Source organism: Bubalus bubalis, chromosome 2 (assembly GCF_019923935.1).
Source record: "Bubalus bubalis isolate 160015118507 breed Murrah chromosome 2, NDDB_SH_1, whole genome shotgun sequence".
NCBI classification, from domain to species: domain Eukaryota; kingdom Metazoa; phylum Chordata; class Mammalia; order Artiodactyla; family Bovidae; genus Bubalus; species Bubalus bubalis.
Window position 1 is genome coordinate 176,811,468 of NC_059158.1, and position 17,912 is coordinate 176,829,379.

General features: G+C 43.3%; 1 protein-coding gene across 1 annotated transcript in view; it reads right to left on the reverse strand.

Annotated features, from left to right (window-relative positions):
* The window catches only part of YTHDF2 (YTH N6-methyladenosine RNA binding protein 2), a 30,237-nt gene extending 22,291 nt beyond the window's left edge, over positions 1 to 7,946 (reverse strand). Inside the window, exons 1-4 of the mRNA XM_006049494.4 lie at positions 7,558 to 7,946; positions 7,035 to 7,059; positions 6,379 to 6,458; positions 1,800 to 3,386 (exon numbers count right to left, since the gene is read on the reverse strand). Of these exons, the coding sequence (XP_006049556.2) occupies positions 1,800 to 3,386; positions 6,379 to 6,458; positions 7,035 to 7,059; positions 7,558 to 7,584 (1,719 nt within the window). The 5' untranslated portion in view covers positions 7,585 to 7,946. The remainder of the gene's footprint in view (positions 1 to 1,799; positions 3,387 to 6,378; positions 6,459 to 7,034; positions 7,060 to 7,557) is intronic.
* Between the last annotated feature and the right edge of the window lie 9,966 nt (positions 7,947 to 17,912).

Sequence of the window (17,912 nt, forward strand, 5' to 3'; positions counted from 1 at the left end):
TTTAAACAGCTTCCCCACTAGTTCTAATATACACAGAATGATCTTAACAGTTATGCTGTACATTCCAAAAAATAGTCCTGTCTTTGCCTTCTTACTTTTAAAACCACAAAATGTAGAACAGAACTTTGCAGATGAAAGCAAGTAGGTTCTTAATATATGACACTATGCATGTTGCAAGCGATTAAATCAAGCACCTGGATGCCCCTCACACACATTAATAATCTGCTCCGCCATTACATGATGCCCCAAAAGCCACAGTCTCCTCTCTTGTTCCTCCAGAAAGAGAAGCCTGTACAGACATACTTAGAGCCTTTCACAAGTTTGGCAAAAATAATCAACTATCTTTTTTCTACAAGATTATGGAGAATTTTAAGTTAAATTATTAAAACTCTAGGAAAGGAGCAAGTTTTTTCTGACAGCCAACTTTTCAGTAATCTGGCTCTATCTCCACAATACTTTGAGCATCACTGACAAGTATATCTTTATTTCTTATTTGTCTGTACATACAGGAAGATAAAAGTCAACCATCCTGTTTTAGGCAACTACAGACCTCTGATTCTGTATTATGGAGGTAGAGAATCTACCTGAGCAAAGTTATTCCTTTGAGCAGTCCTCCTTTACAGAAGCAAAAGAAGTGCCTCAGGTCCTAGATCAAGTACAGAAGATCCCTATGAATTAATGACCAATTCAAGCAGAATATATTTATATAACTGTTGCTGCTGCTAAGCTGCTTCAGTCGTGTCCAACTCTGTGCGACCCTATGGACGGCAGCCCACCAGGCTCCTCCATCCATGCGATTTTTCAGGCAAGAGTACAGGAGTGGGGTGCCACTGCCTTCTCCACATAACTGTTAGGTTTTGTTTATTTTACATTTGAAACTAACCACTCAGGATTCTATCATTAATGAAAAAATTTTTAAAGTATTATCTCCTCGCCATTATCTTTTCACCTACTTTCTACATTTAAATATGTTTAAGTTCTGGATAATACATGATCTGCCCTGACCAGTATTTTATCATTTGTTTACGGTCCTTACACACTCAGTGCACAGGACCAACTCTTTCAAATATATTCAACCTTTTAGTACAGACCTATTCCCCATCACTCTGTCCAAGATAACCACCTGTTACAGAGAAACAAGAAAGTGGATCTTTAGGAATACAGCAAAATGTTAAGAGCAAGAGGCCAGCTTTTTCCGACCATCTGTTTTTCAAGTTTTATACAATAAACAAACTTTTCTAATGGGAAAAATATCTTGAAAAAAAAAATGATTAAGCAGAACACTACAAAAGATAGGAACAAGGAAGAAAGTTCTGAAAAACATCCTCCTTAACACTGTCAGTTGTCAGCAGGCAGGCAGAAATGTCAGGGCTTGGTGACTCTTGAAAATAACCAAGTACCCAGCTAGGCCAAAACCTGCAACAGAATTTTTATCTTTTTCTCTGCCACATTACAGCCTCAATCTTTTCCTACTTTCAGTTCTGTTTCTTTCACTTCAATTACTCCCTTTGTGTACTTTTCAGACTCACTCTTCACCTGTTCCTGCATAGTCAGTTTCTCTATGGTTTCTGCTTTCCTTTAACTTAAGCCCACATTTCTGTCCCCTATTAATGTTCCCACACTCTTTCACACTAAGGTTCAAATAATAAGACCAATTAGCCTCCCATAAAGACTTGAACTGTTAAATGATACTTGTGTTATTTACAGAGCTTTTATTAACGATTCAGTATTATACTTCTCCTGTTCTCTCTAGTTCCTTCTCCTTCCCTTAAAAGTTTTAAGAAGGGTAAGTTGGTTACCTTTTTAACACTTTCTTCTTCCTCTTGGCGTTTCTCATAGTGTGAGAAGTCATCAAAAATGGAAGTGGTGTGCTTGTAGCTGGCTATGATTTTCAACACCTGCTTAGCTTTTTCCAGAGGCACTTCCTGAGTGTCCCTGGAGTTGGTCACTGGTTTATTCTCGTTGTTCTCTAGGCGAATGTGTCGCAGTTGGCTATTGGGAACGTCCTTCACAAAAATCCACCTGACATCAAAACGGCCCTTCCATTTGTCCTGGGACCACACACCTGCACATGTGTTGTAGTCCACAGCAGATTTCATTTCTGCGACACCACAGAAGTGTCCACTGCCGTTGACACTGAAAAGTAAGTAAACGGGGCCTTTCCCGTTCATGGAGCGATAAGCAGCATCCAGTCTCTTGTTACCATGCTCTGTGCTGCACCAGATATTATACTTAATGGAACGGTGGATATCGTCCTCGGAGTAGCTCTTAATGATGAAAACCCGGCCGTGTTTCAGATTCCAGTCAAAATCCTTGGGGTTATAGTTATTAATGGACCGCAGCTTCTCCAAGACCGGATGAGGTTCTGAAGGAGTAGATCCAGATCCAGCCTGAGTCTGTCCTACTCCATTACCATCCACCCCATTATGACCGAACCCACTGCCACGGTTCCGAGGTGCTACCCAGCGGGTTGGCTGAGCTGCCTGCTGCTGCACTGAGAGCTGAGCAGGCTGTGGTGGAGGTGGAGGCAATGGCTGCGTCTGTTGCCCTACTGATGCCTGAGCCACTGGTGGGCTATTGTTAGCCTGCTGACCTACAGGCTGCGGAGACCCTTGGGTTGGCTGCTGACCTATATTCTGAACCAAAGCCTGTGAGGGGGCTTTTGCCACAGGACCCTTGTTATCCCAAGTTCCAATATCCATGTTATGCTTTATTGGGGGTGGTGGAAGACTTGACCCTGCAATGCCATTCTTGGTCTTCAACTTGGGTTGCTGTTTCGCAGGCTTGCTAGCAATATCAGCCCAAGATGCTGGTTTTGGTGGAGCAATAGTAGCTGGAGGCAAACTATTGGAAGCCACGATGTTACTAGTAATGGACCCACTACCAACAGCAGAGCCTACAACTTTTGGAACATTGCTTGCAACTTCTGTGCTACCCAACTTCAGTGCTGCCATCCCTTGGTCTATAGTATTCATGCCAGGAGCCTTATTGAGGGTCTCACTGGCAAAAGCTGACTGTCCATCAATCATGGCTCCACCTAAGGAGCTAGGTGCATAAGCATAATTGCTACTATATCCAGAACTCTGAGTAGACTGTCCCTGAGAACTGTTATTTCCCCAAGCTGAGAAGTCAATCCCACTGGGAAAAAAATTAAAACCATGCTGACCAAGAAATGGAGTGCTACCCAGGGCTCCTGGTTGTCCAAACATTGCATCTGGTAGAAAGTGAGGCTCTCCGTTGCTGAGCTGTCCGTAAGAAGTTAGATAGGGCATGGCTGTGTCACCCCCAGTAGACCAAGCAGCTTCACCCAAAGAATAGGAGAAGCCAATGGAGGGACTGTAGTAACTGGGTAAGTAGGAATCTGACATGGCAGTATATGCATTATTCTGTGGAAGGAAAAAAAAAAGGCAAATTAGAACTAAATACAAAAATAAATAAAACAACCAGGACATTTCCTCTCCGAATTATTCATACAGTACAAACATTTCAGCCATTACCATAAAAATGAGTGTTTTTTTTTTTTTCAGATGGTCTCTTCCCATAAACTTGCTGGTATTTTTATAGACTAAGATATTTTGGTTTAATCGTTGAAGTTTAAACATTTAAAACTAAACTGACATACAGTGAACACAGGCCTTAGCTTTTAGTGCTTCAATTCAGAAAAGGGAAAACCCAGCATCTCACCAAGTGCAAGTCCTGTTCTGTGAGAAAGAATGTGTGCTTAGCTGCTCAGTCGTCTTTGACTCTTTGAGACCCCATGGACTGTAGCCCACCAGGCTTGTCTGTCCACGGTGATTCTCCAAGCAAGAATACTGGAGGAGGTTGCCATACCCTCCTCCAGGGTATCTTCCCAACCCAGGGAGAACCCAGGTCTCCCACATTGCAGGTGGATTCTTTACTAGCTGAGCCACCAGGGAAGCCCAAGAATACTGGAGTGGGTAGCCTATCCCGTCTCCAGGGGATCTTCCTGACCCAGGAATGGAACCAGGGTCTCCTGCATTGCAGGTGAGTTCTTTACCATCTGAGCTACCTGGGAAGCCCGCTCTCTGAGGATACCTTTATTAAAACCACTTTCTCTGGACTGAAGGAATGGGAATACTGGCAGAACAGAAGAATATTCAAAAGAGTTTCCTATTAAAACTGCATTGTATAACAAATAAAACAACAAAAAGAACTAGAAATTTCAATTTCTCTCCCCAAAATCTGTGCAGCCATTACCCAACCATAAACCAAAAAGAAAAGTTCAATACATCTAGTTTATAATATAGCTTTCTGGCAGACCATCTGAGAACATCAGAAGATGCCACTATTTAATCATAACCTGAAATTTTAAAAAATGAAAAAAAAAATTATAACCTGGAAAGAAAGTGCACAGTGGCTTCCAGAGGATTCAAAACTAAACAAGTATTGCTATTTGTTCTGTTTCATCTATAAAAGTAAAGGCTGTAGCTAAAATGTACACTTAACTTTTCCATTAAAAACAGGAATTAATTTCTAAAGGCATGGTACAGTCCATATCTTTTAAAAAGGAATCATCCTTGATAATAACAACCAGAAAAAGTTTTACCCAACTAGTCTTCACATTAGAAAACATTACATTGTAAAAACATTCTTTCATCTGTGCTGACAGTATTTTAACTTTTTTTTTAAATAAACCCTACAACTCACAAAGTAGTCCCTTAAATCAAAGTAACAGATACATACAATTGGTTTCTATACACGCAGAGTCAGCTCAACTCAAAAATAGAGTGCTTTATCCTAACTTCAAAAGAGCTCTGGTATCTAAGAATCCACTAACTAATCAATAGGGAATGTTGTTCTTGATAACTATTAATATGCTAGGTCTGTATTAGTTTGTATTATCAAAGCCAAGAGTACTTCTCCCTGGCCACTAAAAACACATCTCTTGAAGATTAAATTTTTCAACAAATGCAGTTTAATTAAATAGTGGTGCTTTTCTCTACCAATTTAAAACTTTCTTTTAAAAAACTATGTGACATATACCCTCAAGTTTACAAAAAATCTAAGTCTCAAAGATAGTGTTATAATTTTAACAGCCCCAAATTCATTATAAATAAGAAATTCAGTCTACACTTAATAGATTAAGCCTGAAGAATTATTTCAAATAATGTGATAAAAATTGGTTAAAAAAATACATGAAATACTTGACAAACTACAAAGATTCTTAAATTATGTCTTCTCAACCAAAATTTATATACCACCCCCCAAGTTTTTCAAGACATTTAAGTTTTAGCTTTCTTTTTAATAAAACAAATGCACTCATTATCACAGGTTATGCTATTATAACAGCTGAATACCTACACCTGATCTGGCAGGTTCCCACATGCCCCTGAGCTCAAAACTGAATTACACAATGTTTCACAAGAACTACCTAGAATTATGTTTCCAAATGCTCTCCCTCTCCCTGTTATGATTATGTAAGCAAACTACTTCAATAGCAGGAACCCAGTGATAGTTCATTCCTCTACTTCCTTCCCTACTTTTCCTGATTAACTGGTTGTCTTCTGTAAAAACTTTTCCCCAATCACTTAAGTGGTTTCTACACTTTCAATGCAGAAACTTTTACATAAGGAATCAGAGAGTTTTACGTAAGAATTAGGCCCAAACATGCACTCTCACTAACATGTCAAGTTATTTCAAACTATTATATACACCACAGAGCATCTGTTCAGAATTTATATAAATGTTCCATAAGCTTCTCTATCTTCTAGGATATTTCGAATGAGTTACTGTCAATTTTCCTTTTGGCTAATTAGTCTGAGGAGTTATATTTATTAGATACAACTTTGGGGCTGTGTCTTTGGGATTCAAAATACTAATACAAAAACTGCCAAGTCAAAACATTTTGTGTGCACAGGTCATGTTCATACATGAACCTACATGCAACTCATCTTCACATTAGAAGATAATTACATTGCAAAAACTGAATTCCATTATTCTTGATCTATCTTTGTGCTAAACACTATCTTATATTACTTTAAATCCATTTTGTAAATTCTATAGCTCCCCAAAGAAACCAACGTGAAAAATGTTTTGGGGGTGAAAATATTTAACACAGAAAAGTACTCTTAAGTTTCGCACTATTAGATTCTTGGTAAGGAGGAAGAACTACTCAAACAAGTGTTGCTGTTAGTACACTATAAAATGTTATCAGTACTAGCCTCAGAGAATTGTTTGCTGACAATAAAGATGAGAATCTTAACAGCCTACAACATCTGTAGCAACTTTTTTTTCTATAACATGCTAACTGGTATTAAGAAAGTCGTCCAGTGAAAATTAGATTTATTGATAGAGCAGAGCAAAAAATAAACGTATACTACATCCTACGATCAAGCATGTAAATGGTTAACTACTCACGGGCCTTGCCTGTGGACTCAAGTAAGGTTCAAAATCATCATCGTTTAATCCATCCTTTTGATGTACAGATCCATTTTGTACTAGAGGAAAAAAAAATCCAATTAGGAGTGTCTCAATCGTACAATCTACCTCCCAAATTAATCAAATTACCTCCTAACAAGAGAAAAACCTTACTAAACAGAGCAAGTTAAGTTTGTATTTCAGAACGGTAAAGAAGAGAGTGAATGCTGAGCAACAATTCGTCAGTGAAAATGTCTCCCTCCATCCACAGAAAGTTGATCTAAAAAGGTCATTTTATTGGCTCCTCTAGATTTCAATTCCCTCCCGCTTCCCCTCCCCCACCACATGTGAGTACTTCCAGAGTGTGATCCACGAGGATGAAAAACAAAGGCCTCCTAAGACCTACAGGAAACTAAGGACCTGGAACATTTCAAGACCGATTCCACCCCCCACTTCTAATGAATTACTCCTTGTTCACTAAAAAGCTGTTCGTCAGCTGCAGGAACACACCGAAAGGGTCAAACACTTAAGTGTGTGAGGCACCTGCAAACTAAGCGGCTTCCGAAAGGTCCTCTTCCCGGGGCGCTTCCCGGAGACCCCGCCCCCCACTCCGGGTCCCCCCGCCCGCCCCGGGCCACCGGCGGAGCCGGGCTCACCTTTGTTTCCTTGACCTTTTGGTCTCTGCAGGCGAAGGAAACGTCGCCGAGCGGCAAGTCGTCCGAGGAAGAAACGGAAAAGGAAAGACATATTAAAGCCGGGCCCCAGAAGGGAATAAAGGCGCAGGCCTGAGGAGCGGCGTCAGGAACGGGGGTGGAGGGGAAGGCTGAAGATGGGAGGCGGGGGAAGTGCGAAGCCGGAGGGGGCCGCGGAGAGGAGCCGGGGCCGCGCCACAAACATCGCGAGGGAGTCACGGCTTCAAGGAAGGGGAAGGAAACAAGAGAAAAACGAGGCCCGCTGAGAGGAAGGGACGCGGCGCGGCCGGCGGGCTCCGAGGCCCGGGGAAGAGCGGGGAGAACGGGCCGAGGGCGAGGCGCTGGGCGCGGCCGGCCTGAAAGGCTCGAAACCTGGCCCGCGAGAGGCGCCGCCTCGCCTTGGCCCGACTGGGGGCGGCGGGTCCGGGCCTAGTCAGGCTCCCTCTCGCCTCACACAATGGCCGAGGCATGCGGGCCGGGCCTGTACCTGCTCCAAGAGGCTGCTGGCCGACATGGCTCTCGGATCCTTGCGGGTGAAGACGGCGGCAGACTCTCCTCAGGGCGGCGGCGACAACGGATGAGCCCCGGCGACGAGAGTAGACGGCGCGGTGGCGGCTTTTGTCCCTGACACTCGGGGGCCTCGGCGGACGCAGCGGAGACACAGCGCGCGGCTCGGGCTCCGGCTCCGACTCGGCGACGCTCTAGCCCGAGAGCTCAACGCCCGTCTCTATGCCTTTACGCGCGCGCTCGCCCCTCGCAGCCGAAATAAGAGCGCCGGGCGGCGGAGGCGTTCGGCGCGCGCGGCGCGACGCTGACTCTCACATTCACTCACCCACGCGGAAGGGGCCCGGCGCGAAGCACTCCGGGAAGGCAGGGGCGGGACCGCAGCGCCCTCTGGTGGTGTGGAGGAGCGGAAGCGGCGCGCGCGGCCTCCCCGCCCCCACCGCCTGGGGATTGGGGCCTAGGAGGGTGGGATTGGCGGCCAGGGTTGCACCACGAGGTTTTGACTAACAGCTGGAGCTGAAGAGAGTCCCTTTAGCTTGAGGAAGCCCACAAAAGTTGGTTTTTCGGGGAGGAAGCGACCCTCAAAGGCTGAGCGACCTTAAACCGGCTTCCCAGTTCTGGATGGCACACTCCCCCTCATATGGGAGGGAACACAAAGGGGAGTCACAGAGCCCTCAGGGAAAGTTCAAAGGGACCCTGCCTTGAGAAAGAAAGCCTCTCACCTGGTTATCCTCTTCTGTTATCAGGCTACAAGAAAGAGTACCCAGAGAACAAAAACACTCACAAAAAATCTGATCCCCTGAGAAAGAGATTCACCCTTTGGCGGTTGCAGGCAGGAGAATCTACAATTCTTTTTCAGGAACATCGCTGGCCTCCATGATAATCTGTTAAACTGTGGATTTTCTTTCTAAGGAAAACACGCCTCACACATCTACACAAAATTTTACTGATCTTTCAATGAGCCCTTACCTGGAGAAGGAAGGAAATTAACGCTCTTTAAATCCCTGCTGTCGACTTCACTTTGTTGTTAGGTGTTTTCAAACATATTAAAGGCTTTCAGCATCAAAACAGCTGTCAGTCAATCCATTTTACAACTGAGGAAACAGAGAGGTTAAGGCATGTGCCCAAGGTCACAAAGCTATCAAAGAAGTTTGTCTGACATTGAGAGGAACATAATAGTGTCCCTCCGACCCCAAAAGAAATCATATGTATTGAGGAGGTCTAAAGGATGGGGGTGGCACTCGTGGTAAAGAACCTGCCTACCAAAGCTGGAGACACAGGAGATGCAGGTTCTATCCTTGGGTTGGAAGATTGCCTAAGAGGAGGGAATGGCAACCCACGCCAGTATTCTTTCCTAGAGAATCCCATGGACAGAGGAGCCTGGTGGGTTTACAGTCCATGGGGTCGTAAGGACTCAGACAGGACTTAGCAACTGAGCACACACACATACACACAAAAGGTGGGCAGAAGCATTTTTCATCAGAGGCAAACCTGACTCCTGCAAGGATATTTGATATGGGACAGCCCATCACCTAATAGCTTTTGTTTTTGCAAACAGTAGTAAACAGATGAATAATGCACTCTTAGGGGTCAACCTGATAACATCCACTCCCTGGATACAGGAAGCTTTGGTAGACTCAGTAGTAAAATAAGTGATAACATGTTGTATGTTGCATCATAATTCTACTAAAAGTGCTCAAAGTACTTTTTTCCTACCCATAATCACATTTATGGTTGGAAAGGATAAGGTGAGGTACCAAATATGATAGATTCTGGCAGAATCCAGGTTGAGAGCATAGATCCCACCAAAGAAAGAAAACTAACCTGGTAAGCCTTTTTTTTTAAAAAAAAAAAGAAAGATAACTTACTCCGTTAACTCCATGACCCAGATTTATGTGCAAACTGTAAGAAGTTGCCTAACCTACCCTTGTATGGTAAAAATAGGATTAGACCAGGAGTCATAACCTGGGAGAGGGAGTGACTAAATACAGGCCTTCTCAACAGATTTATGACTCTAGGTAAATTACTAAAACTTTCAGTGATTCCTTCATTTGGTGAAAGGGATAAAAATATCTACCTAACAGGTTTGCTGCAAAGATTAAGTTGCAGGAATCAAAAAACAAAAACATTAAAGCAAATCTCGTACATTTGAAGTTTCTTTCCTATAATCCCATTAAGGCATGATAGTGAAAATTCCCAGATCAGATCAGTTGCTCAATCGTGTCTGACTCTTTGCGAACCCATGAATCACAGCATGCCAGGCCTCCCTGTCCATCACCAACTCTCAGAGTTCACTCAGACTCACGTCCATGGAGTCAGTGATGCCATCCAGCCATCTCATCCTCTGTCGTCCCCTTCTCCTCCTGCCCCCAATCCCTCCCAGCATCAGAGTCTTTTCCAGTGAGTCAACTCTTCGCATGAGGTGGCCAAAGTACTGGAGTTTCAGCTTTAGCATCATTGCTTCCAAAGAAATCCCAGGGCTCATCTCCTTCAGAATGGACTGGTTGGATCTCCTTGCAGTCCAAGGGACTCTCAAGAGTCTTCTCCAACACCACACTTCAAAAGCATCAATTCTTCGGTGCTCAGCCTTCTTCACAGTCCAACTCTCACATCCATACATGACCACAGGAAAAACCATAGCCTTGACTAGACGGACCTTTGTTGGCAAAGTACTGTCTCTGCTTTTGAATATGCTATCTAGGTTGGTCATAACTTTCCTTCCAAGGAGTAAGTGTCTTTTAATTTCATGGCTGCAGTCACCATCTGTAGTGATTTTGGAGCCCATAAAAATAAAATCTGACACTGTTTCCACTGTTGCCCCATCTATTTCCCATGAAGTGGTGGGACCGGATGCCATGATCTTCGTTTTCTGAATGTTGAGCTTTAAGCCAACTTTTTCACTCTCCACTTTCACTTTCATCAAGAGGCTTTTGAGTTCCTCTTCACTTTCTGCCATAAGGGTGGTGTCATCTGCATATCTGAAGTTATTGATATTTCTCCCGGCAATCTTGATTCCAGCTTGTGCTTCTTCCAGCCCATCGTTTCTCATGATGTACTCTGCATATAAGTTAAATAAACAGGGTGACAATATACAGCCTTGACGAAATCCTTTTCCTATTTGGAACCAGTCTGTTGTTCCATGTCCAGTTCTAACTTGCTTCCTGACCTGCATACAGATTTCTCAAGAGGCAGATCAGGTGGTCTGGTATTCCCATCTCTTTCAGAATTTTCCACAGTTTATTGTGATCCACACAGTCAAAGGCTTTGGCATAGTCAATAAAGCAGAAATAAATGTTTTTCTGGAACTCTCTTGCTTTTTCCATGATCCAGCGGATGTTGGCAATTTGATCTCTGGTTCCTCTTCCTTTTCTAAAACCAGCTTGAACATCAGGAAGTTCACGGTTCACATACTGCTGAAGCCTGGCTTGGAGAATTTTGAGCATTACTTTACTAGTGTGTGAGATGAGTGCAATTGTGCGGTAGTTTGAGCATTCTTTGGCATTGCCTTTCTTTGGGATTGGAATGAAAACTGACCTTTTCCAGTCCTGTGGCCACTGCTGAGTTTTCCAAATTTGCTGGCATATTGAGTGCAGCACTTTCACAGCATCATCTTTCAGGATTTGGAATAGCTCAACTGGAATTCCATCACCTCCACTAGCTTTGTTCGTAGTGATGCCTTCTAAGGCCCACTTGACTTCACATTCCAGGATGTCTGGCTCTAGGTCAGTGATCACACCATTGTGATTATCTGGGTCGTGAAGATCTTTTTTGTACAGTTCTTCTGTGTATTCTTGCCATCTCTTCTTAACATCTTCTGCTTCTGTTAGGTCCATACCATTTCTGTCCTTTATCGAGCCCATCTTTGCGTGAAATGTTCCTTTGGTATCTCTGATTTTCTTGAAGAGATGCCTAGTCTTTCCCATTCTGTTGTTTTCCTCTATTTCTTTGCATTGATCGCTGAAGAAGGCTTTCTTATCTCTTCTTGCTATTCTTTGGAACTCTGCATTCAGATGCTTATGTTTCCTTTTCTCCTTTGCTTTTCGCTTCTCTTCTTTTCACAGCTATTTTAAGGCCTCCCTAGACAGCCATTTTGCTTTTTTGCATTTCTTTTCCATGGGGATGGTCTTGATCCCTGTCTCCTGTACAATGTCACGAACCTCATTCCATAGTTCATCAGGCACTCTATCTATCAGATCTAGTCCCTTAAATCTATTTCTCACTTCCACTGTATAATCATAAGGGATTTGATTTAGGTCATACCTGAATGGTCTAGTGGTTTTCCCTACTTTCTTCAATATAAGTCTGAATTTGGCAATAAGGAGTTCATGGTCTGAGCCACAGTCAGCTCCTGGTCTTGTTTTTGGTGACTGTATAGAGCTTCTCCATCTTTGGCTGCAAAGAATATAATCAATCTGATTTCGGTGTTGACCATCTGGTGACGTCCATGTATAGAGTCTTCTCTTGTGTTGTTGGAAGAGGGTGTTTGTTAATTCCCTCCTTTCAATAATATTTTCTTAGTGCCTGAAATTTTGATTAATCCCTTTGGGATTACTTTTTGTCCTACAGGAGTTCCCAGTTAAAAGGCAGATATCCTGGGGGGAAGGATATTCTCTAAACCTGAATTAGTTCACAAGATTGGCTTTAACAGGCCCCTGAACAGAACACAAACAGTACTGATATACATTTAGGGACTTTCCTGGTGGTTCAGTGGCCAAGACTCCTGGATACCACAGCAGGAGGCTCAGTTCAATTCCCCAGTCAGGGATCTAGATCCCACATGCTACAACTAAGACCCAGCACAACCAAAAAAAAAAAATTAAGACATATGGGATTTCCCTGATGGTGCAGTCGTTAAGAATCCACCTGCCAATGCACGCGACACAGGTTTGATCCCTGATGCAAGAAGATGCCACATATCATGGGACAACTAAACTTGTTCACCACAACTACTGAACCTGTGCACTAGAACCCACAGACTGCAAGTACTGAAGCCCGAGTGCCCTAGAGCCTGTGCTCTGCAATAAGAGAAGCCACCACAATGAAAAGCCTGTGCGTCCACCCACCACAAGTAGAGGAAGGCCACTTGCAGCAAGAAAAACCCCAGTGTAGCCAAAAAAAAAAAAAAAGAGAGAGAGAGAGACATATAATTAATCATTGGGAAGAGGGAGAGGAAGTCTGGAGTGGGGGGTATCATCTTAGGGTGGCAGAGAAAAAAATACTGTATCAGAAATTAGTTTGGATTCTAGTTTCACCTCTACCACTAGGTGCATAGATCCTTCAGTCCCTATACTAACATAACAAGTATTTATTGAGGGCGAGGAGTACGTCAAGGCTGTATGTTGTCACCCTGCTTATTTAGCTTATATGCAGAGTACATCATGAGAAACGCTGGACTGGATGAAGCACAAGCTGGAATCAAGATTTCTGGGAGAAATATCAATAACCTCAGATATGTAGATGACACCACCCTTATGGCAGAAAGTGAAGAGGAACTAAAGAGACTCTTGATGAAAGTGAAAGATGAGAGTGAAAAGGTTGGCTTAAAGCTCAACATTCAGAAAACTAAGATTATGGCATCCTGTCCCATCACTTCATGGCAAATAGGTGGGGAAACAGTGGCTGACTTTATTTTTGGGGGCTCCAAAATCACTGCAGATGGTGATTGCAGCCATAAAATTAAAAGACATTTGCTCCTTGGAAGGAAAGTTATGACCAACCTAGATAGCATATTCAAAAGCAGATGGACCTTGCCAACAAAAGTCAGTCTAGTCAAGTGTATGGTTTTTCCTGTGGTCATGTATGGATGTGAGAGTTGGACCATAAAGAAAGCTAAGCGCTGAAGAACTGATGCTTTTGATCTGTGGTGTTGGAGAAGACTCTTGAGAGTCCCTTGAACTGCAAGGAGATCCAACCAGTCCATCCTAAAGGAGATAAGTCCTGAGTATTCACTGGAAGGACTGATGTTGAAGCTGAAACTCCCATACTTTGGCCACCTGATGTGAAGAACTGACTCATTTGAAAAGACCTTGATGCTGGGGAAGATTGAAGGCAGGAGAAGAAGGGGAAGACGAAGGATGAGATGGTTGGATGGCATCACCGACTTAATGGACATGAGTTTGGGTAAACTCCGGGAGTTGGTGATGGATAGGGAAGCCTGGCGTGCTGCGGTCCATGGGGTCGCAAAGAGTCAGACAGAACTGAGTGATTGAACTGAACTGAACTAAGGCAATGTGCTGGAGAGAAAGTCTTAAGAGTTCAGGTCCTCTTGAAGTCTATAGTCAGGGAAACTGACAGCAAATAGCTATTAAAATAATCATTCAATCACAGTTGTGTAGAGTGCATGAGAAAGCATAGATGGACCTCACTTAGTCAGAAGACCAGGAAGTTTTCTCTGAAGTCCTGAGCTTCAGCTAGAACCTGAAAGGTGACCGGAAATTGACCAGTCTAGGAGGGAAGGAATGTGAGAGATAATGTGTGCAAAGGCCTCAGGCAGGGAAGGAGCTTTGACACTGGTGAGGAACTGAAAAAAAGGCCAGTGTGACTGGTGCATAATGAGAGACAGGATGAAACCAAATGAGACTCAAGAATTGGGCAGAAAGAAGGAAAATAGAGACTTTAGTTGTTAACTACAAGGAGTGATCATCTGGTAAAGGGTTAATAGAAGCATAGTATTCTCAGGTTTATGTTTTAAGAAGTTCACTGTGATTGCAGTGTGGAAAGGAGATTCAGGGAGAGATGAGTACATTAGGAGTTAGAAGAATATCGCAGCAAATGCAAGCAAAAGGTAGTGGTCTAATACGGTGATGATGGGGAATAACTTGGTGGTCCAATGCTTAGGACTCCTCGCTCTCACTGTCAAGGGTTCGGGTTCAATCTCTGGTGGGGGAACTAAGATCCCACAAGCTGTGCGGCTTGGGGACGGGGGAAATATATATATATATATATATAAACAGAAAAGGACAAATGGACATTTTATGTGGTAAAATGAGAGGTCTCAGTGATTGATTGGATTTGGGGAGGGCATTAAAGGAGGAGATACAAACATAATATCTAGTTTAATTTGAGTGATTCTGTGGATCTGGTGCCATTTTCTTTAACTATGTTTATTTATTTTTAATATCTATATTTATTTATGTAGCTGCACTGAGTCACAGTTGCAGGACACAGGATCTTCAATCTTCATTGCAGCATTCCAACTCTTAGTTGCAGCGTGTGGGATCTAGTTCCCCCGACCTGGGCTCCCTGCATTGAAAGCAGGTGTCATTTTCTAAAGCAGGTAATACTAGCGACAGGGAAAGATCATTAATTCACCTTTGGACATGCTGTGTTTCAGGAGAATCTAAAATATCAGATAGGAATATTCCGTAGACAAGAGGTTTGGGGCTTAGAGAGTAAAATCAAACTAGGGATACAAATCTTGGAATCTCTGGTATGGGGATGTTAGTTAAACCCAAAAGAGCCCCTGAAATTTCATCAGAAGAGCAAGAGGAGAGCAACAGGCCCAGTACCAAACTAGAGATGGAAGGGGAGAGACAGAGGAAATCATCTCCTTACTCGGAGTCTATTTCCAAGACTGTAAAATAGGGATGTGGGGCTATTAATCTCAGAATAACTTCTGAGATTCCTTCTAGTTCAACCATTTTAGACCTCTGGAAGGTAAAACCAAAGAAATTCTTCCGGATGTATGAAGGGGGCAGTGGGGATAAGAGAAAGAAAGGAAGCAGGCAAGGAGGGGACTTCCCTGGCGGTCCAGTGACTAAGACTCAGCCTTCCACCTCAAGGGATACAGTTTAATCCCTGGTTCGGTTCAGTTCAGTCGCTCAGTCATGTCCGACTCTTTGCGACCCCATGAACTGCAGCATGCCAGGCCTCTCTGTCCATCACCAACTCTCGGAGTTCACTCAAACTCACATCCATCGAGTCGGTGATGCCATCCAGCCATCTCATCCTCTGTCATCCCCTTCTCCTCCTGCCCCCAATCCCTCCCAGCATCAGGGTCTTTTCCAATGAGTCAACTCTTTGCATGAGGTGGCCAAAGTATTGGAGTTTCATCTTTAGCATCATTCCTTCCAAAGAACACCCAGGACTGATCTCCTTTAGGATGGACTAGTTGGATCTCCTTGCAGTCCAAGGGACTCTCAAGAGTCTTCTCCAGCACCACAGTTCAAAAGCATCAATTCTTCGGTGCTCAGCTTTCTTCATAGTCCAACTCTCACATCCATACATGACTACTGGAAAAACCATAGCCTTGACTAGACGGACCTTTGTTGGCAAAGTAATGTCTCTGCTTTTGAATATGCTATCTAGGTTGGTCATAACTTTCCTTCCAAGGAGTAAGCATCTTTTAATTTCATTTCAAATCCCTGCTTAGGACAGGTTTAATCCCTGGTTAGGACAGGTTCGATCCCTGGTTAGGACAGATTTTACGTGTAATCTCCAGAATTTTACCATGGGCTGGGCTGGGCCCTAGCACTCTTGCTCTTTTTCTCAAATGCTTCCAGACTTCAGGAACAGCAGACTTCATTGCCCAAGTCACCCTCTTACTAAGGCAGGAATAGAACATTTATCCTTTGATAAATGTTTATATACTTCATACAACTGACAGTGTAAAACCCTATTTTTAAAGATTTCTACTGGTTCTCTGTAATCCCCACAGTTTACCAAGCTTGTGACTCCCTGCTGCTGCTGCTGCTGCTGCTGCTGCTGCTGCTAAATTTCTTCAGTCGTGTCCGACTCTGTGCGACCCCATAGATAGCAGCCCACGAGGCTCCCCCGTCCCTGGGATTCTCCAGGCAAGAACACTGGAGTGGGTTGCCATTTCCTTCTCCAATGCATGAAAGTGAAGAGTGAAAGTGAAGTCACTCAGTCGTGTCCGACTCCTAGCGACCCCATGGACTGCAGCCTACCAGGCTCCTCCGTCCATGGGATTTTCCAGGCAAGAGTACTGGAGTGGGGTGCCATTGCCTTCTCCATGTGACTCCCTAGCCATGTATTTCTCACCATACACTCTGAGCTCCAGCCACATTGTGTTTTTCTGAAACATACATTTTTTTCCTGGAACCTACAACTTTGCACATGCTGTTCTTTCTGTTCCATTGTCCTTGACGTCTCCCCTCCCCAACTCACGTTTGTCCTTCAAAACCCTGATCAATTAAGCCATATTTTTTCCCTTGAGCAGAACAAAGGTGCTCTCTTTGCCCACCCATAATATTGGTCACAGTTCCTTATGGTAACCTATTTTAGTGTATTAAAGTTATGTGTTTATATCAGCATTTTTCTTTTGGAAATCTTGGACTCAGTTGAAAATCTAATGAGAGTAATGAAACTTCTCAGAAAAATGCACATACAACCAAATTTTTACCTCCAATCTTATTATGCACTCTCTTTCCCAAGTATGGGGGTTCCCTGGTGGCTCAGATGGTAAAGAATCTGCCTGCAATGCAGGAGACCCAGGTTTGATCCCTTGTCAGGAAGATCTGTTGGAGAAGAGAATGGCTACCCATTTCAGTATTCTTCCCTGGAGAATTCCAGGGACTACTGGAATTCACTACTGAGCGACTAATGCTTTTGCTTTCACACTTTCCCCAAGTACATCCATTTCATCGACTGCAGGTTAAGAGAACCAACTCTCAGCTTATATACTGCCTCTCCAATAAATCTATTACTGCTTACAGGACAAAGAACATTTTATTATTAATCTTTATAATCCAGTGCTTGCTAAATAAATGTTTGTTGAATTAATTTCTCTCATTCATTTTCAAAATTCCCCCTAGTAATGTCAATCTCCATTTTATTAATGAAAACCTTGTGGGGCCAGCCTTTGCATTCAAAAGTTAAATGTGAAGATTTAACTTGCATAATTGAATGTTAAGGAAAGGCACTGTGGAAATCCCAAGATAAATGGATGGTTGGCTCTTGATGTGCAGGTGTGTTTTATGACTTGCTGAATGAAGTTCTGAGAAGAGCAACATGAGAACAAAGCTAAAGGAAGAAAAGACCTACATCTGGGCCAAGTGGCCTAAGGACACTAGGAATCCACAAGGGCCCCTGTCAGGGATGTCATCAAGGGCAGAAAAGAACCAGAACCCAGAAAGAGCCAGCAGGAAAAGATCCTTGAAGTTTTCAACTCAGGGTCTAAAGGTGAAAGCCGAAAGTTTCACCAGTCCCCCAAGAAATGAGAAAGCTAATAATAATGTAATGAGCTTTTCATAAAGCTAAACTTATTCAGTGTAGAAGACTTATTTATTCTTAGATTGTTTTCCTTCTACTTTCGTGATGTGAAAATGACCTTTCTTCTCAAATGATGCCAGTAAAAATTAGCCATTTAAAAAATAGCCC